The 24350-nt window shown below is 37.3% G+C and overlaps 1 protein-coding gene and 1 non-coding gene across 8 annotated transcripts in view; one reads left to right on the top strand and one right to left on the bottom strand.

Moving 5' to 3' along the window:
* SPATS2 (spermatogenesis associated serine rich 2) overlaps positions 1-24350 on the top strand; it is a 141614-nt gene that overhangs the window by 68154 nt on the left and 49110 nt on the right. For all 7 annotated transcript variants that reach the window (XM_081821618.1, XM_081821617.1, XM_031023700.2 and 4 more), the window contains one exon: positions 5516-5784. In XM_081821618.1, the coding sequence (XP_081677744.1) occupies positions 5760-5784 (25 nt within the window). In that variant the 5' untranslated portion in view covers positions 5516-5759. The remainder of the gene's footprint in view (positions 1-5515; positions 5785-24350) is intronic.
* Positions 13261-13372, bottom strand: LOC115939396 (U6 spliceosomal RNA). Its single transcript, XR_004074212.2, has one exon. It is a non-coding gene; the product is annotated as a U6 spliceosomal RNA (small nuclear RNA).

The following is a 24350-nucleotide window of genomic DNA, read 5'->3' on the forward strand; positions in this document are numbered from 1 at the left end:
GAGATGCCCTTAAACAGAAGAATGGATAAAGAAGATGTGGTCCATATATACAATGGAATATTAGCCATCAGAAAGGATGAATACCCAACTTTTACATCAACATGGATGGGACTGGAGGAGATTATGCTAAGTGAAATAAGTCAAGCAGAGAAAGTCAATTATCATATGGTTTCACTTATTTGTGGAACATAAGGAATAGCATGGAGGACATCAGGAGAAGGAAGGGAAAAATTAAGGGGGGGGAATCGGAGGGAGAGATGAACCATGAGAGACTATGGACTCTGAGAAACAAACAGGGTTTTAGAGAGGAGGGGGGTGGGGAATTGGTTAGCCCGGTGAGGGGTATTAAGGAGGGCACGTACTGCATGGAGCAGTGGGTGTTATACGAAAACAATGGATCGTGGGTCACCACATCAAAAACTAATGATGTGGGCACCTGGGTGGCTCAGCTGGTTGGGCAGCTGCCTTCGGCTTAGGTCATGATCCTGGAGTCCCGGGATCGAGTCCCGCATCAGGCTCCCTGCTCGGCGGGGAGCCTGCTTCTCCCTCTCCCTCTACTGCTCCCCCTGCTTGTGCTCTCTCTCTCTGTCAAATAAATAAAATCTTAAAAAAACCAAAAAACTAATGATGTATTGTATGGTGACTAACATAACATAATAAAATTAAAAAAAACATTCTTGCTTGACAATTTTTTCTTTCAGCATTTTGAATATGTCATTTCACTGTCTTCTGACTTTCCTTGTTTCTGATGAGAGATTAGCAACCGGTTATATTGTTGCTTCCTGGTAAATGAGCTGGGTTTTTTTCTTGCTTCTGTCAAGATTTTCTGTTTTAGGTGTTTTGTTTTTTTTACCATTTTTACTATATGTCTAGGTATGGATTTTATCATTTTTACTATATGTCTAGGTATGGATCTCTTTGTGTTTATTGTAGTTGTGGTTCATCGAGCTTCTTGAGTCTGTAGATGATTTTATTTTTTTTAGAGAGAGAGAGGAAGAGAATCTTTTTTCTTTTTAAAAAATTTATTTATTTGACAGAGAGAGAGGCAGAGGGAGAAACAGGCTGCCCGCTGAGCAGGGAGCTGATGTGGGGCTCGATCCCAGGACCCTGGGATCGTGACCTGAGCTGAAGGCAGATGCTTAATCACTGAGCCACCCAGGCACCCCAGGGAGAGCGAGAATCTTAAGCAGGCTCCATGCTCGGCATGGAGCCTGATGCGGGCTGGATCTCAAGAGTCTGAGATCATGACCTGAGCTGAAATCAAGAGTCGAACACTTAACCAACTGAGCCCAGGAGCCCCTGTAGATTAATTTTTTTAAAAAATATCAGTTTCTGGGGCACCTGGGTGGTTCAGTCAGTTAGGTGTCTGACTCGATCTCAGGGTTGTGAGTTGAAGCCCCGCATTGGGCTCCACGCTGGAAGTGTTGGGCTCCACATTGGGCGTGGAGCCTACTTAAAAAAAAAAATCAGCTTGCATTGTTTTTGGTCATTATTTCTGTCCTTTTTCTCCACTTCTGGAACTTCTAAATTGGAACTCCACAATTGTTATACTCGATGTTGTTCCTTAGGTCTCTGGGGCTTTGTTTTTCTTTATTCTTTTCTCTCTTCAGATTAGATACCAGTTTTTCTGATATTTTTTTCTTCCACTCCAGTGTTCAACTCTAGAATTTCTGTTTACCTCTTTTTATATGATTTCTATCTTCTTGTTGAAATTTTCTGTTTATGGCATTGTCCTCATATTTTTCTTTAGTCCTTTAAAGCAGTTTGAAGATTTTGTTTTAGTTTGGCATTTGGACCTACTCAGAGATATTTTCAATTCCATGATGGTTTTTTTTCCCCTCTTCAGTTTGGGTCATACTTTCCTGCATCTTTACATGTCTCATAAATTTTTGTTGAAACTAGACTTTTTACATAATATATTGTAGCAACTTTGCTTGATTTGTTTTTCCCTTGGAGGGTTGTTTTGTTTTGCTGCCTGGACTAAATCTGTGGAATATTTTTCCTGAGTGTGTGGCTGCTATTACCTGCTTAGTGTTTTGTGTTTTTTTTAATTTGTTTTTATTTTTAAGTTTGTCTTCCTGGAATCACACCTGTATTTGTATAGCTTAGTGGTCAGTTAGCCACTTGTCAAAGATTGTGCTAAACACGTTGACCTAGGAGAGTTTCCACTTTCTGCCAGTAGATCTTTGTGTGTGAAGGGGAGCTTCTTCAAAATTCAGACATTTTAAAAGTCTGCTCAAACTTGTACTTTCCACTGGGCCCTCTCATGTTTTTTCTTCCTGTTTCTGCAGGCTCCTGGTAGATCCTCTCTGGTCTCTCTAGTATGGATGTGTGAGCACTTACCCTTTATAGTCTTGTTTTCAGATTTCCCTTTAAATTCTGTCTAGTCTGCTGGCCCATTGCTTGTACCAACTGTGACAGCATCCTCAGGTCCTTTGTCTTGCTTGTTCATTGCCACCAAGAATACACATTGTTACTGACAGTGATGGGTGTGGCATTCTGTGCTTTGCTTCATATCTAGTCATCCCTCTCTGTGAGTGAAGCTGCTGGTGTTTATGGCTTTCCCTACCTTGGTAGAACTACCTTTCCCACTGACCTGGGGGTGATGGGGACAGCCTTGGGCAATAATGCCCCAGAGTCATGCTCTTCTTACCCCAAATTCAGTAGTTTTTCATGAATAACCACAGAGCAAGTAGCATTTGAGAAAAGACCTAAAGGAAATGAGGAATTATTTCATGTAGATATCTAAAGATGAACATTCCTGGCAGAGAGAACGCCTTAAGGGCCTGAAGGGGAGAACATATCTAGGGTATAAAAGGGACAGTAATGAGGCCAGTATGGCTAGAATGGAGTACCTGAGGGGGAGAGTAGTGGGAAATTATGTCAGAGAGGTAAAGAGAGGCAGATAAGACCTTTTAGGCTACTCACTGTAAGGACTCTGGCTTTTACTTTGAATGAAATGGGGAGCTGCTGGAGGGCTTTGAGCAGCAGAGTTGAGACAGTTCATCTTATAATTTTAAAAGCAGCTTTAGTGAAATGGAAGCTGAAGCGTGGCGGGATAGAAGACTCAGGATGCCAGTTAAGAGACTATTACATTCCTGATTATAGCAATGCAGGGGAGAAATGATCATGGCTTAGATGAGAATAGTAGCAGGAGAGGTAGTGAGAAGTGGTCCAATTCCTTCTGGTAGATTGGAGGTGGGGAGTGAACAGATTCAGATCCCTTATTTCAAGGAAATTTTTCTGCATGGTATCTGTGAGTGCTTTTTTTTGTTCCTTTTATTGAGTTCTATATTTTTTGAGTCCCTATATTGATTCTAATTATGCTCAGATTGGATCATTTTAATGCTCTTGCAATCTCTTTTTTTCTTGTGAAGGCTTTCCTCCATTCCATTCATTCTATTTTTATCTTTCTTTTTTTTTTTTAAGGAGGCTCCATGCCCAGTGTACAGCCCAATACGGGGCTTGAACTCACAACCCTGAGATCAAGACCTGAGCTAAGGTCAAGTCGAATGCTTAACTGACTGAGCCACCCAGGTGCCCCTCATCCTCTTTTCTTTAAGCTGAGGACATGAGGTAGAGAAGAGCTTGCCATTGAAGAATTTAATCCTTTGTGATAGATCTATCTAAATTCTGTTCTTGGGGCGCCTGGGTGGCTCAATCATTGGGCATCTGCCTTTGGCTCAGGTCATCATCCCAGGGTCCTGGGATCGAGCCCTACATCGGGCTCCCTGCTCAGCAGGAAGCCTGCTTCTCCTTCTTCCACTCCCCCTGCTTGTGTTCCCTCTCTCACTGTGTCTATTCTGTCAAAAAATAAATAAAATCTTTAAAAAAAATAAATTTTGTTCTTGGCGCCTGAGTGGCTCAGCTTGTTAAGTGTCTGCCTTCAGCTCAGGTCATGATCTCAGGGTCCTGGGATCGAGCCTGATGTCATCGGGCTTCCTGCTCAGCAGGGAGTCTGCTTCTCCCTTTCCTTCTGCCCCTCCACCCACTTGTTCTCTAATAAACAAACAAAATCTTAAAAAAATAAAATCTCATAAAGTGTTTTTATCAGATCCACTCTATGCATTGGTAAATTCCATGTAATTCCATAGGCTTTGGCTGATTCTCCCAATTTGGCTCACTTATCTGAAAGATAGTAAGCCCCAGAGGTTCAGCCTGTCTTTCCTCAAGTCCCATAGTGGTTTGTAGAGAATCTTACTCTTGGAGTATAATTGATACATATTAGTTTCAGGTGTACAATCTAATAACTCAGTATTTGTATATATTGCAAAATGATCACCACAGTCCAGTTAATATCTCTCACTATACAAAAATTTTTTTCTTGTGATGAGAACTTTCACGATCCACTTTCCTAGCTACTTTCAAATATGGAATATGGTATGAACTAGTTACCTTGCTGTATGTGACATCCCTGTGACTTAACCTTATAACTGGAAATATGAATCGTTTGACCCCCTTCACCGGTTTTTTTCTACGCCCCCTGCCTCAGGTAACCACCAATCTATTCTCTATATCCACAGAGACTCTTATTCTTGGTGGATTTTTTTTTTTTTTAAACTGTACCAGGGCTGTCTACTTATTCATTCTCCTCCATTCATATTGGAAAGTATTATACATAAGGTTGCTCTCATTTCCTTCTTGGGTTGCACCTATCAGGTGTCCAGATGTAAGAGTCCTTTGATCATGCTTTCTTTACCCAGAAATCTTGGTCATATATTTTTTAAAGTTCAGTAATATATGGGAAAGAATAGCATTTGTATCTTTACAGCTTGCTTCCTGTACTAGTGACTAGTTGAAATTTTGCTGTTTCCAATTAAAATTCCTTTGTGATCTCCCCATTCACCCACCCCCTTCCCCAGTTTTCTTGCAGCTGAATTTGAGTTGGGAAATTGGAAGAGAGGTTAGATACAGGAAATCCTAGAGGCAGAAGAAAGACCCTTGATTTGGGCAGGAAGAGCAGGTGGTAAAGTTCTTAGGGAGTGATAAGAGGTAATACTTTGTGAAGCAGAGTTGGGGATAAGATTTTTGAGATAGATACAAAAGATTAGAGTAAGACAATTTATTTCTGAACTAAGAAGATGGTCTGATTTTAAGATTAAAGTTTCTCTTTCTTTTAATTCCAGTATAGTTAACATACACCGTTACATTAGTTTCAGATGTATGGTAGAGTGATTCAACGATTCCATACAACACACGGTGCTCATCACAAGTGCCCTCTTTAATCCCCATCCCCTATTTCATCCGTCCCCCCACCCCCCTCCCCTCTGGTATTGGCAGTTTGTTCTGTATAGTTCACAGTTTGTTTCTTGGTTGGGTCTCTTTCTCTAAGATTAAAGTTTCTTATGGAGCAAAATAATGCTTTTAATGACTATATTCTTTCTAGAGTACTTTCTTTTTAATAGCTAGTTTTGTTTAGAAAAAATACAAAGTAAAACCTGTGGGTATCTGTTAGAAATTTTGTACAGATAGCTGTTACTGTAATAGTGAATGTGTTTGTGTGTTTTCCCTCCAGAATCTCCCTGGAGAAAGAGACATGAATGTCTGCAATGATATTTCCTGACAAGAAGTTGATACAAGAGAAGGAAAGGAGATCAACAGCTAGTGAGCAGAATTTCAGATAACCACGATTTGGTATTTATCACCTCCAACAACAGACTTCCGTTGCCTACTTTTAAATCAGAGATAACTACGGTCAGAACTCAGACAAGGCAAAAGGATACTTTTCATCTGTATTTTTTGAGATCAAAGAAACCACAATGTCTAGGAAACAAAACCAGAAGGGTAAGATTACATGTGGGCATAAATTGTAAAAGCATAGTTGTGAAATAATGATCTATATATTTTTAAAAGGTTCTCTTAATGTGTTTTGAATGGTTATATTTTCCCTTGCCCAGTGCAGTACTACTGATAGGTATAATTTATCTCTTTGTCTTGACTGCATTAATTAATTTTAGAATATAGAACATTCACAACTTTATCTGTTGTCTCTTTAATTATCTAAGTATTTGTGGATATTAGATTATAGTTTTGTGTGTTACTAGTTTGGGAATTAATTCATATAACAATTGCTTTTCTACTTCTATAAACGTATTAAATTGGAATATATTTGCGGGAAAGCCAACTGCTTTCTAGAAAATGCACTCTCTGGAGTGTGAACATATGTTGGGGGCATGGTGGGAGATAACTTACTGCAGGATAGTCTATATCCTGTGAGTTGATGTTTTTTTCATTGGAGACAGGAAAAGAAGCAAGAGTAAATGTTTTCAGTTTTAGATTCCTTCTTTAGCTTTCCTTCTGGGATTATTACTCTAGCTTCTTGTCTAAAGTAAAATACAAGATGCAAAGATCAAGAAATACCAAGAATAGTTACAAGAAGGGCAAAGACAATAAAGACTATAAAATCACCTTTTCACCTTTTTTAGAATAGCTACAAAAATGCAAAGGGACAAATTTAACAGTAGCTCTAGAACTATTATACATAACTGGAATATATTTGTTAAAAGAATGACCATAGCTATCCTAGCTTTTTTCCCTCACTGAATTTAATTTTCAATTTAAAGTTAATGTTCTTTAATTCAAAACAAAGGTGTAGATCCAGGTGTCATGTGTTAAGTATGAAGGGAAATGCTTTTAAACTTAATTTTGACTTAGTAGTTCACAAACCTTATTTTAAGAAAATAACGTACCAGAGCTGCTTGTAGTTTTGAAAGTATGTGGTTACTATACTCATTGTATAGTAAATCTGTATAAAGGAAATCTGAATTCTAGGGAATGGTTAGATTACTAAAGAACGGTTTTATAGAATGAGATTATCAACTGAAAAGCTTTTATAACCAAAGTTTGTTTCTTCTTAGTCATCATGATTCAGTTTGCTTTCTTCCCAGTTACGTTTGAAATGTTGAGTATCTGTTTTCCTCCTACAAATGAGAAATACTATAGTAAAAATAGCACTCCAGATTTTAAAATAAAACAATTTCATCTGAAAAGTTTAGGTTTAATTTTTCCTTAAAAAGTTAACTTCAGCAGATTGCTTCGACCTTGTTAAAACTAGAGTCTTTGTTTAATTCATGTCTGTATTTTGCCAGAGCTGTAAGGATTCATTGCTTTTTATAGTTGGTATTTAATTACTATAAAATGAATTTGAATTTTTGACCATATCATAGGCATTAAGTGCTAACTAATTTTGATTTGAACATAGCCTGGATTTACATATAGTTGGAAACAAAAGAAAACTTATTTGTTGTTAGGATTTTCTCTGAAATAAATCTATATGTATAATTTGTTGAACAAAAAAAGCACAAAATACTTATGAAAGCTTGGAGAGGAGCATTTAGTCTCTCACTGTTAAGTATGATGTTAGTTGTAGGGTTTTCCTAGATGTCCTTTATCAGTTTGAGGAAGTTCCTTTCTATTCCTGTTTTGTTGAGTTTTTACATGAATGAGTGTTGGGATTTTTGTCAAATGTTTTTTCTGCATTTATTTCAGTCCTCCTCAAACAGGGATAATTTTGCCCCTTAGGGGATATTTGCCAATGTCTGGAGACGTTTTTGGAGGTCACAGCTTGCAGGGGCAAGGTGCTAGTGGCATCTAGTGGGTGTAGCTCCAGGATTCTGTAAACTTCCTACAGTGCACAAGACAGCCCTCCACAGCAAAGAATTGCCTGATCCAAAGGTCAATACTGCTGAGGAAACCCTGATCTATTAATAGAATCATGTGATTTTGTCCTTTATTAATACAGAGTATTAATTAATTTGCAGATGATAAACAATTCTGCATTCTTGGTATAAATCCCATTTGGGGGGCGCCTGGGTAGCTCAGTTGATTAAGCGTCTGCCTTCAGCTCAGGATCCTGGGATCGAGTTCCGCATCAGGCTCCTTGCTCCGCAGGGAGCCTGCTTTTCCCTCTGCCTCTGCCTCTCTCTCTCTCTCTGTCTCTCATGAATAAAATAAATAAATAAATCCCACTTGGTCATAATGTATGATCCCTTTTTTATGTTACTGGTTTCTGTTTGCTAATATTTTGGTACAGATTTTTAAAACTTATATTCATGGGGGCTATCAGTCTGTAGTTTTCTGTTCTTGTGATGTATTTGTCTGGTATATGATTTGTCCTGGAAAGTATCATGTATGCTTGAAAAGAATGTGTATTGATCTATTGTTGGGAGATTGTTCTTATATATGTTAGATCAAGTTGGGTGATCATGATGTAAATTATCTATATCCTAATTTTCTGTTTAATTGTTCTGTCATTTACTAAGAGAAAAGTATTGAATCTTCAACTACAGTTGTTGAATTGTGTATTTTTCCTTTCTGTTTTGTTAGTTTTTAATTTACGTATTTTGGGACTCTGTTATTAAGTATATATACATTTATAATTGTTTTATCTTGTTGATAGATTTATTTTCTTATGAAATATTCTTTATCTCTAGGAATATGTCTTTGAAGTTTTAATTTTTCTGATATTAATATAGCAAATCCAACTCTCTTATAATTACTGTTTTCAGGAATTATCTTTTTCATCCTCTTTTTTTTTTGGTGGGGGGTGGTGCTGAAACCCTCATCCTTTGGTTCCAGTCTATTTGTGTTTTGAACTTAAGAGGTGTCTCTTGTAGAACCATATAGTTGGATCTTGCCTTTTTATCCAGTCTGACAACTCTACATTTTGATTAGTTAGTCCATTCAACATTTAATGTATTTATGAGCATGATTGGGTTTATGCCTATTTGCTGTTTTCTACATCTTATTTTTTTGTTCCTCTGCTACTGCTTTATTGCCTTCTTTTTTATATATTTTTTATATTTTATATTTAGATATTTATATTATTTTATATTTTATACTTCTTAGTGTATTAATTCCTCTGATTTTTTTAAAGCTATTTCTTTTTTTTTTTTTTAAGATTTTATTTATTTATTTGACAGAGAGAGACACAGCGAGAGAGGGAACACAAGCAGGGGGAGAGGGAGAAGCAGGCTTCGCGCTGAGCAGGGAGCCCGATGCGGGGCTCCATCCCAGGACCCTGGGACCATGACCTGAGCCGAAGGCAGATGCTTAATGACTGAGCCACCCAGGCACCCCTAAAGCTATTTCTTAAATAGTTATTTTATTAATGGTTGCTCTAGGATTGCAATATGCATCTGTAACTTGTCACAAGCTACTTCCGGTTAATACTGAATTCCAGTAAAATAGGGGTGCCTGGGTGGCTCAGATGGTTGAGCGTCTGCCTTCAGCTCAGGTCATGATCCCAGGATCCTGGGATCGAGCCCCACGTCAGGCTTCTGGCTCAGTGGGGAGCCTGCTTCTCCCTCTCCCCCAGCCTCTCCCCCTGCTCATGCTCTCTCTCTCTGTATCTCTGTGTCTCAAATGAATAAATAAAATCCTTACAAAAAAACTAGTAAAATATAGTAGCTTTGTTCCAATATAGCCTTGTTTCCTCTCCCCTGCTTTTGTACTATTATTTCACATATATCACATCCATATATAACCACAACAATATGTTGTTATAATTATTGTTTTAAACAGTCTTACGCTTTTTGAAGAAATTTGGAGAAAGGAAAAAAAATATATGTAGTCTTTATATTCACCCAAATATTTACCATTTTGAGTACTCTTAATTCCTTCCTCTGGATTTGAGTTACTGTTGGTTTTCCTTTCAGCCTGAAGAATTTAGTTTTTCTTGTACACAAGTCTGACAGGAATGGATTCTTTTAGACTTTTCTTTTTTTAATCTGGATATCTTTATTTTACCTTCATTTTTGAAGGATAGTTTTGCTGGCTATAGAATTCAGCACTTAGAATATGCTTTTCCACTGAATATGTCATATTGTTGTTCCTCTGTTTGCAATGAATCATTTTTTCTTGTTTTTGTTCTCTTGTTGTCTTCTTGTTCTCTTTGTCTTTAGCGGTTGGACTGATGCAATTTGGTATGGATTTCTTGGGAATTTCATTAAATGTTTGCCATTATTTCATCAAAAAAATTTTTTTAAGATTTTATTTATTTATTTGAGAGGGAGAATGAGATAGAGCGTGAGAAGAGGGAGGGTCAGAAGGAGAAGCAGACTCCCTGCTGAGCAGGGAGCCCGATGCGGGACTCAATCCTGGGACTCCAGGATCATGACCTGAGCTGAAGGCAGTTGCTTAACCAGCTGAGCCACCCAGGCACCCCTCATCAAAAAAATATTTTTCTTGCTCCTTTCCCTCTTTCCTCCCCTGCTAGGAATCCTGTGATGTGTATATTGGTAAGCTTAATGTTATCCCACAGGTGACTGAGGAACATTTTTCTTTTGTCTTCTAAATTTTTTTTCATATTGTTCTTCCTTTATTTAGATTGTTTAATTCCTTTGATCGTTTTTCAAGTTCACTGATTTTTTTCTTCTGCTATCTCAAATTTGCTGTTAAGTCTGGTGAATTTTTCATTTGGGTATTGTATTTTCAATTAGAATTTCTTTTTAGTTTTATCTTACAGTTTCTATTTCTCTATTGAGATTCTCTATTTGTTGAGTCAGTATGAGTATATTTTCCTTTAATTCCTTGAATATATTTTTATTAGTTGTTTTGAAGTTTTGTTGGTTAAGTCCACCAACTTGTGGATGCTTTCAGAGTCAGTTTCTATTGATTGTTTTACCTATGTACGAATCTTTTTTTCTTTCTTGGCTTTTTTTTTAAGTGGATAGTTAAGGTAATATATTAACTCTGGATTCTTAATTTATTTTCTTGAGGGTATTTTAAAAATAATTAGCCTGGACATAAATTGAGGCATCTACCTGTCCCATGTGTACATCACAAAGGTACCTGCACATTTTTTAAAATTCTAATTTTTATTTTTTATTTTTGCTTTTTAGGGATTGTCCCTGTGTCTGCAATGTTTATTGGTCAGCCAGTGATTTGGACTGTTCTGCTAAACATCTCAAATGCATAAGCTTTTATCCTCTGCTGATTGAACTATGCGGGTTGAGGAGGACATTCAAAGTTCAGGCAGTTCTTAAGTTTGTTTTCACTTTTACTTTCCACTGGCCTCTTGGGTTTCCCGGTGCATGTGCATAGTTTCTCATTTAGCTAGGGATGTATAGAGAACTAATCTAGCTTTTCTATGGTTCTTTCATTTCCAAGATTTTCCTGTTAAATTTCCTATTTGTTTACCACTCACCTAACCAAGACTCCAACTTCAGGCTAGCAAAGCAGCAAGTTTTAAAAAAAATTTTTTCTAACTGAGTTCTCCACTTTAGCCTACTTTAGGGCAAAACTCCCTCCTCTCTAGTTAGCCTTCTTTGGCAATAAAGCTGCTGGTTTTTATGGCTAGCCTTGCCTTGGTAAAGCTGTTGTCCTCCACGGAGCTGGAGATATGAATGGGAGCAGTCCTAGGCAAGAAAGGTAGAGACTTCATTGTTCTTACTTAAGGCTCTAGCAGTTTCTCAATAATTTCTTGTGGCCTTTGATTGATTTCTAGAGCCCTGAAATGGTTGTTTTTGACAGTTTTGTTCAGCTTAATACTTGTGTTTTAAGGAGAGGACTTGCCCAACCTCTTCCCACCACCCTCAAGCCCAGTTTTATTGTTTTATAAAAGCCCTGGTCCTCAAAGATTAGAAATTAAAACAACAACTAGTTCTTTATACCTGGTGGTTTGAATAGCTCTGAATTAAATAGTGGCAATAGGGGGCAGGTCTTTAGACATTAAGTAGCCTACTGGTTCATGTGGCTTACTAGTTAATTAGGTAAAAAATGCTTCTGCCAAAAATCTCTTGTGGGCCTTACCCTTGGATTACTTGAACCGTTTGTTGGGCACCCAAATGTTGAAAATCAAATAAGAGAACTTTTGAGTAGAACCCATAGCAGGTATTTGGGAACCTATTAGGTTCAGGATATGAATTTATAGTGGGATAATTACGTATAACTTTGTTTCCTGACTGATGTCAGCACGAGATAAAAGAAAACCAACTCTGTGGGTAATCCAGGGTTGGGAATAGGTTTAGTTCTGATTCCCACAGATTACTAATGATCCTAATTTTCTCTCTAAATAGTCTTTAGAGACTAGAGAAGGATGAGACCAAATGATTGTAATTTTTAAAATTTTAGGTGCCCTGGTTTTGGTCAGGTAATCTCTTTCTCTCAAACTTGACTGTATCTCAGGATCATCATGGAAATTAAAAAAAAATTTTTTTGGGGAATCACTATCTCTGGGTTTGGTATACTAGACTCTTTTCAACAGTCAGATTTGCTAATATTTTTCTAGACATAAAAACTGTTTGCCTGTAAGTGTCTATATTTATCAAGTTACAATGATAAGAGCAAGTTCACAAGTATTGTACTTTTTTTGTTGACTTCATTTTGCACTTTAGTTCTCTCTCTTCCTCTTTTCCCACTTATGAAACTATTCAGCTACAAAACACCTTCACATTTGATATTTAAACCTCTGAAGCATTAAAATAGCTGACTTAAATTTCATAGTTGATCATGCATGAACAGTTTCTCTATCTCAGTACTGTGCTATTGCTTAATTGCTTCACTACTTCTTATTTTATATAGATCTACCTAAATGTTTCTCTCTTCCTTTCCTCTGCCCTCCCCAAATTTTTTTCATTTCACAAAACTGAAACCCTGTATCCAATAACTCCCTACTCTCCCTTATCCTAATCCCTGGAAACTACCATCCTACTTTCTGTTTTTTGTTTCTGTGAATTTGACTATTCTTGATAACTCATACAAATGGAATCATATAGTATTTGTCCTTTTATGACTGGCTTATTGCACTAAGGATAATGTGTTCAGAGTTAATCCATGTTGTAGCATGTGTCAGAATTTCCTTCCTTTTTATTTTTTATTTATTTATTTATTTTTAATTTCCTTCCTTTTTAAAGCTGAGTAATATTCCATTGTATGTATTATCACATTTTGTTTATCTGTGGATGGGGCACTTGGGTTGTTTCCACTTTCTGACTGTTGTAAATAATACTTCTATGAACATGGGTGTACAGATATCTTTTGAAATCCCTGCTCTCACTGCTTTTGGGCTTATAGCCAGAAGTGGAATTGCTGGATTAATGGTAATTCTGTTTAATTTTGTGAGGAACTGCCATTTTGTTTTCGTAGCAGATGTACTCTTTTACATTCCCACCAGCAGTACACAGGGTTCTAGCTTGTTTACATCTTCTCCAACACTTGTCTTCTGTTTGTTTGCTTTTTAAATAGCTATCCTAATGGATGTAAGGACTTCCTTTTAAAGAGAAGAGCTACAACCTGTTTTTATTTTTAAATTTTAATTAAAAAAATTTTTTATGGGACACTTCGTGAATTTGCATGTCATCCTTGCGTGGGGGCCACACCAATCTTTTCTGTACCATTCCAGTTTTAGTATATGTGCTACCAGTGTGAGCACTACAAACTTTTTATAAAGTCATAGAATTTTTAAATTTAAAGGAACCTTAATAACTGTCAGAACGGACCTCTTTATTCTTTGTGCCTCCCAGTTCATCTGTTATACCTACAAACATTCACTGTATGCCTGTCTTTCTTTGCCTATTAGACTCTGAGCCTGTTGGGATAATAACTGGGTTTTATTCTTATATGTCTTTCCAACAACTAGCTCATTACTTTGATACACTGTAGATTGTCTAGAAACAAATTATGTTTATAATTTTAAAAATATTTCAGATTTTTTTAATTAAAATTTTTAATTGAAGTATAGTTGATACACATTGTTACATTAGTTTCAGGTGTACAACATAGTGATTTGAAAACTATATATAATGCTATATGTTCACCACAGGTGTAGCTACCATCTATCACCATCTTCAGATGGGGAGATTATCCTGGATTATCCAGGTGAGCCCTAAATGGCAGTCACAGGTATCCTTATAAGGGGAAGGCCGAAGGAGATTTCAGATAGAAGAGAGGGCATTATAACTATGAGGGCAGAGATTGGGGTGATATGGCAAGCCAAGGAATGCTGACACCTACCAGCAACTGGAAAAGGCAAGGAACAGATTCTCCTCTAGAGCTTTCAGAGGGAGTGTGACCTTGCCATTACCTTGATTTCAGCCCAGTGAAACTGGTTTTGGACTTCTAGGCTTTAGAACTATGACAGAATAAATTTCTATTGTTTGAGCCACCAAGTTTGTAGTAATTTGTTATAACGGCCATGGGAAGTTAATACAGAACCAAAGCAAGTCTTTGGGCCTTTTAGGTTCATTGTTCTCAATCACATTCTTTTTGTTGAAAGTCACTTACTCACTCTTAATATACTTTTTTAATGTCATCTCTTTTTAGAAATTCAGTAAAGAGGACATTTTATTTTAGGCTCTAGCTGACTGTTCTACAAAAGATAACTGGAAATAATTGGCCACGTATTTCTCGTTTTTCTTTCCTTTTAGGGATAAAATATCTAATATATCTAAAATATCTAATATAAAGGTGGGAAACTAAGTAAATATGGCTTATCTTTCTACCCTGGGCAATTAAAAAAATAGGTTATTCTTAGAACCAATTTAAGTTGTTTCTTATACTGCTCATTTATGTGCTTACTACAAAAAACAAAACAAAACAAAACAAAAAAACTCCCCCCACGTTTTTCAAACGTGCGTTGTTTTCAAAATTAGTCCAGAAGGGTTTGTTTGGTGCATGCAAGAATCCGTTAGACCAAAGATAGGGAAGGTAAACATTTTGAAGGGAGAGTAACATAGACAAGCAATTACTTGGGTGAAACAAATAGGATAGAGCAGTTGAAAAGCTGAATGGTGACAAATTCCTGGAGCCAAGAGGACAGTGATGGATGTTCAGGGCCTTCTGGGATGTGAGCGGGGACTGGTGACCATCCCCCCTTGCTCTTGCATAGGACCCCAGGAGACTTGAGTCCTAGTAGTAAAGATGAGTGGAAATAGACTCGCCCTTGTAGGAATTGCAACTTAGCTTCAAATTATTTCAATACCTGAAATTGGTTTGAGGTAACATAAGTGCCCTGGTACAAGTAAACAGATCCTCTCTGGAAATCCTTACAGATTACTTTCATTACCAGTTTTTTAAATAGGTCATTTAGTACACAATAAAAAAATAATTAGAAACATGAGGGGATGAAACAATAAGAATATGGAACAAGAAACATTAGACAATAGAACAAATACACAGGAGATCCAAATATTGGAGTTATCAGATTTAAAATAACTATTCTTAAAAGGTTCAAGGAAATAAAGACAAGTTGGGGAAATTCAACAGATAACTGGCAAACTATTTTTTTTTTTAAAGATTTTATTTATTTATTCGACAGAGAGAGACAGCGAGAAAGGGAACACAAGCAGAGGGAGTGGGAGAGGGAGAAGCAGGCTCCCCGCGGATGCGGGGCTCGATCCCAGGATCCTGAGATCACGACCTGAGCCGAAGGCAGACGCCCAACGACTGAGCCACCCAGGTGCCCCTGGCAAACTATTTTTAATGCATATTTTAGATCTGAAAAATACAGTAATTGAAACTATGAAGTCTGTGGTTTTATTTTTATTTATTTTTTTTAAGATTTTATTTATTTATTTGACAGAGAGAGACACAGCGAGAGCAGGAACACAAGCAGGGGGAGTGGGAGAGGGAGAAGCAGGCTTCCCGCTGAGCAGGGAGCCCAATGTGGGACTCAATCCCAGGACTCTGGGATCATGACCTGAGCCGAAGGCAGACGCTTAACGACGGAGCCACCCAGGTGCCCTCAATGTATGGTTTTAAAAACTGATGTCAGGGTGGCTCAGTCAGTTAAGTGTCTGCCTTTGGCTCGGGTCGTGATCCCGGGGTCCTGGGATTGAGCCTCGCATCGGGCTCCCTGCTCAGCAGGGAGTCTGCTTCTCCCTCTGCCCCTCCCCCGCTTGTGCTCTCTCTCGCTCTCTCAAATAAATAAAATCTTTAAAGAAAATAAAATGAAAACAGATTGATAATATCTGAGAAGAATCAGTGAACTGCATTATAAGTTAGAAGAAACTAAATCGTGCATGAAAATTCAAAAGATTAGGAAATACAGAAGAGTAGGTGAGAGACTTAAGAGAAAACAGAGATTAGATATGTCATATGTGTAATGGGAACTCCAGAAGAAAAAGAATAAGGAAGAGTATTTGAGGAGATATTGTTGATAACTTTCCAAAATTCATGAAAATCATCAAGCCACAGATTCAAGAAGTGCTACAAATCGAGGCACCTGGGTGGCTCAGTCGTTAAGTGTCTGCCTTCAGCTCAGGTCCTGATCCCAGGGTCCTGGGATCGAGCCCTGCATTGGGTTCCCTGGTCAGCGGGAAGCCTGCCTGTCCCTTTCCCACTCCCCCTGCTTGTGTTCCTGCTCTTGCTATGTCTGTCTCTGTCAAATAAATAAAATCTTAAAAAAAAAAAAAGTGCTACAAATCACAAGGAGAATAAATATAAAGAAATCCACACCTAGGAACATCATAGTAAAATTTCTAGGAAACAAAGACAGAAAATCTTAAAAGCAGCCAGAGGAAGAAAATATTCAATTTTGAGGGTGCCTGGGTGGCTCAGTTGGTTAAGCATCTGCCTTTGGCTCAGGTCATGATCCCGAGGTCCTACAATCGAGCCCCGCATCGAGCTCCCTGTTCAGCGAGAGCCTGCTTCTCCCTCTCCCTCTGCCGTTCCCCCTGCTTGCACTCTCTGTGTGTCAGGTAAATAAATAAAAGCTTAAACAAACAAACAATTTTGAAAGGATCACAGTCAGACCTAGAGCTAACTTCTCAACAGGAACAATAGAAGTCAGAGGACAGTGGGATGATATCTTTAAAGTTCTAAATTAAAATAACTGCCAGTCTGCAATTCTACACACATCATATACAGTGAAAATATCCTTCTAGGATGAAGCAAAATAAACAGTTTTAAAAAACAACAAAACACAAAAATAAAACCAAAAAGAAGTCGTCACCGTTGGAACCCCACTGAAAAAAATCCTAAAGGCGTTCTGAATACAGAAGAAAGATGACCCAGTTGGAAGGTTGGAGATGCAAGAATGCATGAATAGCAATGCAAACCACAAATACATGGTCAAGGGGCGCCTGGGTGGCTCAGTCGGTTAAGCGACTGCCTTCGGCTCAGGTCATGATCCTGGAGTCCCGGGATCAAGTTCCGCATTGGGCTCCCTGCTCGGCGGGGAGCCTGCTTCTCCCTCTGACCCTCCCCCCTCTCATGTGCTCTCTCTCTCTCTCATTCTGTCTCAAATAAATAAAATCTTTTAAAAAAAAAAAATACATGGTCAAGTCTAAGTGAATATTGATTGTATAAAACAGTGAGAATGTTTTATTAGGATGTTAGGATTTTAAAACACATAGAGAGGGCACCTGGGTGGCTCAGTCAGTTAAGTGTCTGCCTTCGGCTCAGGTCATGATCCCAGGGTCCTGGGATCAAGTCCTGCATAGGGCTCCCTGCTCAGCAGGAGTCTGCTTCTCCCTCTGCCTCTCCCCTCACTTGTGCACTCATGCTCTCTCTCTCTTGCAAAAATAAATAAAAAAATTAAAATACATCTTTCATAAAAAACACACACACACACATAGAGAATGATGGAGCACCTGGGTAGCTTAGTTGAGTGAATGTCCAACTCTTGGTTTCGGCTCAGGTCATGATCTCATGGGCTGTGAGAACAAGCCCCATGTCATGTTGGGCTCACTGCTCAGTGGGGAGTCTACTTAAAGATTCTCTCCCTCTGCCCCTACCCTGACTCACTCACTCTCTCTCTCTCAACTTCAAAAAAACACATAGAGAATTAACATACACGGTAGTCATGGCCTATACATTAGGAGGGGCATAAGCTCCCTTGCTTTATCAAGGAAGAGGGGTAAAACTGCCAATTAATAGAAGTTTACAAGTCAAAAATAGATGTTATAATCTCCAGGGAAGCTGTTAAATTAAGAAACTAGTCACTACATGCTGCAACATGGATAAGCCTTAAGAACATTATGCTATGTAGTGATCCAAAGGGGCATGTGCACCCCAATGTTTACAGCAGCAGTGTCCACAATAGCCAAACTATGGAAAGAGCCTAGATGTTCATCAACAGATGAATGGATATATACAATGGAATATTATGCAGCCATCAAAAAATTGAAATCTTGCCATTTGTAACAGTGTGGATGGAACTAGAGGGTATTAAGCTAAGCGAAATAAATCAGAGAAAGACAAGTATCATGTGCTGTCACTGATAGGAGGAATTTGAGAAACAAGACAGAGGATCATAGGGAAAGGGAGGGAAAAATGAAACAAGATGAAACCAAAGAGGGAGACAAACCATAAGAGACTCTTAATCTCAGGAAACAAACAGGGTTGCTGGAGTGGAGGGGGATGGGAGGGATGGGGTGGCTGGGTGATGGACATTGGGGAGGGTATGTACTATGGGGAGCGCTGTGAATTGTGTAAGACTGATGAGTCACAGACCTGTACCCCTGAAACATAATACATTATATGTTAATTTAAAAAATTTTTTAAAAATTATGCTAAGTGAAATAAGCCAGTCATAAAAATACAAATACATGATTCCACTTATAGAAGGTATCTTCAGGAGTCAAAGTCACAGAAAGTAGAATGGTGATTGTTAGGAGTTGGGGGTTATGGGGTATAATGGGATATGGGGAGTTGTTTAATAGATACAGAGTTTAAGTTTTATAAGATGAAAAAGTTCTGGAGAGTAGTTATATAACAATGTGAATATACTTAACACTACTGAACTATATACACTTAGAAATGGTTAAGATGGTAAGTTTTGTACTGTGCTTTTTTTTTTACCAGCATAAAAAAAAGAATTAGACACTAAACAAAACTGTTCTGAATGTGGATATATTAATATTCAGCCAAAGTAGACTTTAAGGCAAGAAAGCATGATTAGGGATAAAGGAGGGGCACTTCATAATGATAAACCATTTAATTTAACAAAAAATAATTTTAATAACAGATTTAGATTTAAAAAATTTATTTGAGAGAGAGCACAAGTGGGGGGAGGGGCAGAGAGAGAGGAGAAGCAGACTCTCTGAGTAGCAGGGAGCCCAGTGGGGTTTGATTCTAGGACCCTGAGATCAAGACCCTAGCCAAAGGCAGACCTTTAACTGACTGAGCCACCCAGGTACCCCTCTAATAACAGATTTAAAACAAAGATTTACAGAATTAAAAGAGAAATACATAATTATAGTAGGAGATTTTAATACAGATCTCTCAGTAACTGACAAAACAATCAGATGAATTAATAAAGATATAAAATATTTGAATGATATGACTAGCAAATGTGATGTAATTGTCATAATTAGAACAGTATATCCAACAACTAAGTATATATATGGTTATTACTTTTTTTTTTTTTTTAAGTAGACTCTATGCCCAGCATGGAGCGCAGTGTGGGCCTTGAACTCACAACCCTGAGATCAAGACCTGAACTGAGATCAAGAATTGAAAGCTCAACCGACTGAACCACCCAGACACCCCTGTTTATTACTTCTTAGGTGCATCTAGAACATTTTCAAAAATTAACCATATACTGGGCCATAAAGCAAATTTCCACCATTTTTAGAGAATGAAAATCATACAGATTGTTATTTGACCACAGCACATTTAAGCTAGTTATCCAAAAGTTGATTCGAAAATCTCCAAATATTTGGGTATTAAGAAATATACGTCTAAATAACAGATTAAAAAAAATCAAAATGGAAATTAGAAAATATTTTAACTAGAACAATAATAGAAATTTATACAGAAGAACTTATAACGTGCAGCTAAAATGATGTTTAGAGGGATTTTTAAAGTTTTTTAGCTTTAAATGTATATATGAGAAAAAGAAGATAGGCTGCAAACCAGTGAGCTAAGTTCTAAGGAAGTTAGGGAAAAAACAGAAAATTAAATCCCCCAGAAAAATGTAGAAGAGAGGAAATAAGATGATTCTTGAAGAGTGGGATTCCAGTATTTATGATATTCTTCCCTTTTCCTTGCTTTGTTGTAGTTGTTAGATTTCCAGTTGTTGATGTAATGAAGTAATGAAGCAGAAGAGTTAACTATGTGAGGTGATGAATGTGTTAATTGTTTTGGTCTTGGTCATTATTCCAACAGTAGATACGTATATCAGCTCATTACATTGTACACTTTAAATATATATAATCATATTTGTCAATTATTTCTCAATAAGGTTGGGAGGAAAAAAAAGTAATGAAGCAAACATTTTGGTCTTGTTTTCTGGTCTTAAAGGAAAAGGTGTAAGCATTCACAGTTACACTGATGCTCGCTGTATGATTTTTGTAGATACCCTACATAGAAAGCCCACAGAATGTAAACCATTAGAATTAGTGATTTTAACAATGTTGCTGGATATAAAATCATTCTACAAAAAACAATCACACCTACTTATACCAGCAATAAGTCATTAGAAAATGAAATTTAAAAACAGATGCCATTTACAGTTGTACCAAAAGTATAACATAGAAATAAATTCAATGAAAGATATGTAAAAACACTATCAAAAATGATAAAGCATCATTGGAAGAAATGAAAGAACACTTAAATCGAAGGGTATACCATATTCATGGATCAGAAGACTCAATTTTGAAGACAACTGTCCTCCGAAATGGATTTATAGACTTAGTGCAATCCTCATAAAAACTCCAACATTATTTTTTTTAAGTTTTTATTTTTTTTAGTAATCTCTATATCCAATGTGGGGCTCAGACTCACAACCCCAAGATCAAGAGTCGCATGCTCTTCTGACTGAGCCAGCCAGGCACACCCCACCAATGTTATTTTTTTGTGGAACTTGACAAAGTGATTCTGAAATGTATATGATAATGCAAAGGGTCAAGAATAGCTGAAGAATTCTTAACAGCATAGTCAGAAAACTTGCCGAATTCGATACCAAGACTTATCGTGAAGCTACAGTAATTAAGACAATATGGTATTACCATAAGATGGAAATATAGACAAATGAAACAGGCCAGAAAGAGAGCTATTCATATATGGAGATTTTATTTACCTAAAAGGTAGTACTACAGAGCTTTGAGGATTATCTTTTTTCACTTAGAAATCCATATGGAAAAAAATACAACTCTTTTCCTTTCCTTCATACCTGTAAAGCAATTCAGGGTTTAGATGATAGACCTAAATGTGAAAGGTAAAACAATAAAGCTTATAAAGGATAATTTAGAAGAATATCTTCAAGACCTCAGAGAAGGAAGTATTCTTTTGTTTTTAAACATTTTTTATTTTATCATTTTTTTTAAAGATTTTATTTATTTATTTGACAGAGAGAGGGAACACAAGCAGGGGGAGTGGGAGAGGGAGAAGCAGGCTTCCCGCTGAGCAGGGAGCCTGATGTGGGGCTCGATCCCAGGACCCTGGGATCATGACCTGAGCCGAAGGCAGATGCTTAACGACTGAGCCACCCAGGCACCCCTGTTTTTAAACATTTTTTAAAATGTCTTAATGGAGTTTGTTTTTTAGAACAGTTTTGGGTTTACAGCAAAGTTGAAGAGAAGGTTCAGATTTCCTGTATAGCTCCTACCCCCAAACATACGTAGCCTCCCCCCATTATCCATATCCTCCACCAGAGTGACTTGTTTGTTACAATGGGTAAACCCTACATTGACACATTATTATCACTCAAAGTCTGTAGTTTACATTAGGATTCTCTCTTGGTGTTGTACATTTTTTGGATTTGGACAAATGTCTAAGGACATGTATCTGCTATTATAGTATCATACAGAGGAGTTTCACTCCTCGAAAAATCCTCTGTTCTCTGCTTATTAATCTTTTATTCCACTTAACCCCTGGAAACTACTGACCCTTTTACTGTTGCTATAGTTTTGTCTTTTCCAGAATGTCATATAGCTAGAATCATACAGTATGTAGCCTTTTCACATTGACTTATTTCAATTAGTAATAAGCATTTAAGTTTCCTCTGTGTCTCTTCATGGCTTGTTAGCTAATTTCTTTTTAGCATGGAATAGCATTCCATTGTATGGATGTACCACAGTTTATTTATCCATTTACCTACTGAAGGACATCTTGGTGGCTTCCAATTTTTGGCAATTATAAATAGAGTTGATGTGGGTATTAAAGAGGGCACATGTTGTGATGAGCCCTGGGTGTTATATGCAACTAATGAATCGTTGACTACTACATCAAGAACTTATGATGTGGGGTGCCTGGGTGGCTCAGTTGGTTAAGCGACTGCCTTCGGCTCAGGTCATGATCCTGGAGTCCCGGGATCGAGTCCCACATCGGGCTCCCTGCTCAGCAGGGGGTCTGCTTCTCCCACTGACCCTCTTCCCTCTCATGCTCTCTGTTTCTCATTCTCTCTCAAATAAATAAATAAAATCTTTAGAAAAAAAAAGAACTTATGATGTACTATATGTTGGCTAACAGAACATAATAATAAAAATAGATAGATAGATTGATAGATAGATAGAGTTGATATAAACATCCATATGCAGGTTTTTGTGTGGGCATTAGTTTTCAGCTCCTTTGGGTAAATACCAAAAAGAGTGATTGCTGGATCTTATGGTAAGTTTTGTAAGAAACTGCCAAACTGTCTTCCAAAGTGCCTGTACCATTTTGCTTTTTTACCAGCAATGAATGAGAGTTCCTGTTGTTCCACATCCTTGCTAGCATTTGGTGTTGTCAGTGTTCTGGATGTAGGCCATTCTAAGAGATGTATAGTGGTATCTCATTGTTTTAATTTACATTTCCTTCATGACATATGATGTGAAGTATCTTTTCATATGCTTGTTTGCCATCTCTGTATTCTTCTTTGGTGAGGTGTCTGTTAAGGTCTTAGGCCCATTTTTAAATTACGTTGTTTCTTATTGTTGAATTTTAAGAGTTCTTTGTATATTTTGAATAACAGTCCTTTACCAGATGTCTTTTGCAAATATTTTCTCCTAATCTGTGGCTTGTCTTTTCATTCTCTTGACAGTGTCTTTTGCAGAGCAGGAAGTTTTAATTTTAATGAAATTCAGCTTATCAATTCTTCCTTTCATGGATTGTGCCTTTGGTGTTGCATCTAACAAGTCGTTGCAAAACCTAAGGGTATCTAGATTTTATCCTGTTATCTTCCAAGAGTTCTGTGGTTTTGCAGTTTACACTTAGGTCTGTGATCCATTTGGTGTTAATTTTTGTGAAGGATGTAAAGTCTGTATCTCGATTCATTTTTTGCATGTGGATGTCTGGTTGTTCTAACACCATTGTTGTAAAGACTTTGTTACATCCATTGTATTGCCTTTGTTCCTTTGTCAAAGATCAGTTGCCTTAAATCCATGTCAGTCTATTTCTGGGCTCTCTCTTCTGTTCCATTGATTTTTTTTTTTTTTTTGTCTATTTTTTCACCAATACTACACTGCCTTGATTACTGTAGCTTTATAATGTGTCTTGAATACATGTAGTGTCAGTTCTTCAACATTGTTCTCTTTCAATATTGTATTGGCTATTCTATGTCTTTTGCATCTCCATATACATTTTCGAATCACTTTGTCGATATCCAAAAATAAGTTGCTGGAATTTTGGTTGGGATTCCATTTACTCTATAGACCAAGTTGGGAGGAACTGACATCTTGACAATATTGAGTCTTTCTATCTACAAACATAGAATGTCTTTTATTTATTTAGTGCTCTCCTTTTTTTCCTCAGAGTTTTATAGTTTTCCTCATGTGGGTCTTATGCATACTTTGTTAGATTTATATGTAAGTATTTCATTTTGGGGGGTGCTAATGTAAATGATATTGTGTTTTTCATTTCAAATTCAAAACACTTCTTCATTGTTTTTATATGGGAAAGTGATTGACTTTTGTATATTAGCTTTGTATCCTGTAACTTTGCTATAATCACTTAAAAGTTCCAGGAGTTTTTAATAACATTTTTTAAATTTGTTATTGAAATTTTTAAACTTATAAAAAATAGAATAATATAATGGACTCTCAAATACTCATAACTCAGGTCCAATAATTAACAACATATGGCCAATCTTTTTTGTCTATACTTTTATCCAACCCCAGTGGATTATTATTTTTTTTTAATTTTATTTTTTTTATTTTTTTAAAGATTTTATTTATTTATTCATGAGAGACAGAGAGAGAGAGAGAGAGGCAGAGGGAGAAGCAGGCTCCCAAGGAGCAGGGAGCCCGATGCGGGACTCGATCCCAGGACCCTGGGATCATGACCTGAGCCGAAGGCAGACGCTTAACCATCTGAGCCACCCAGGCGCCCCCCAGTGGATTATTTTGAAGCAAGTTTCTCACATCATCTCAGGGAAAGAGTTTTTAAGTAGACATAAAAAGCACTAATCATAAAGGAGAAGAATTAATATCAATGCAGTATTACATTAAAATTAAGAATTAGGGACGCCTTGGTGGCTCCGTTGGTTAAGC

This window comes from Leptonychotes weddellii, chromosome 5 (assembly GCF_054177405.1).
Source record: "Leptonychotes weddellii isolate Sample4059 chromosome 5, ASM5417740v2, whole genome shotgun sequence".
Taxonomy (NCBI): Eukaryota; Metazoa; Chordata; class Mammalia; order Carnivora; family Phocidae; genus Leptonychotes; species Leptonychotes weddellii.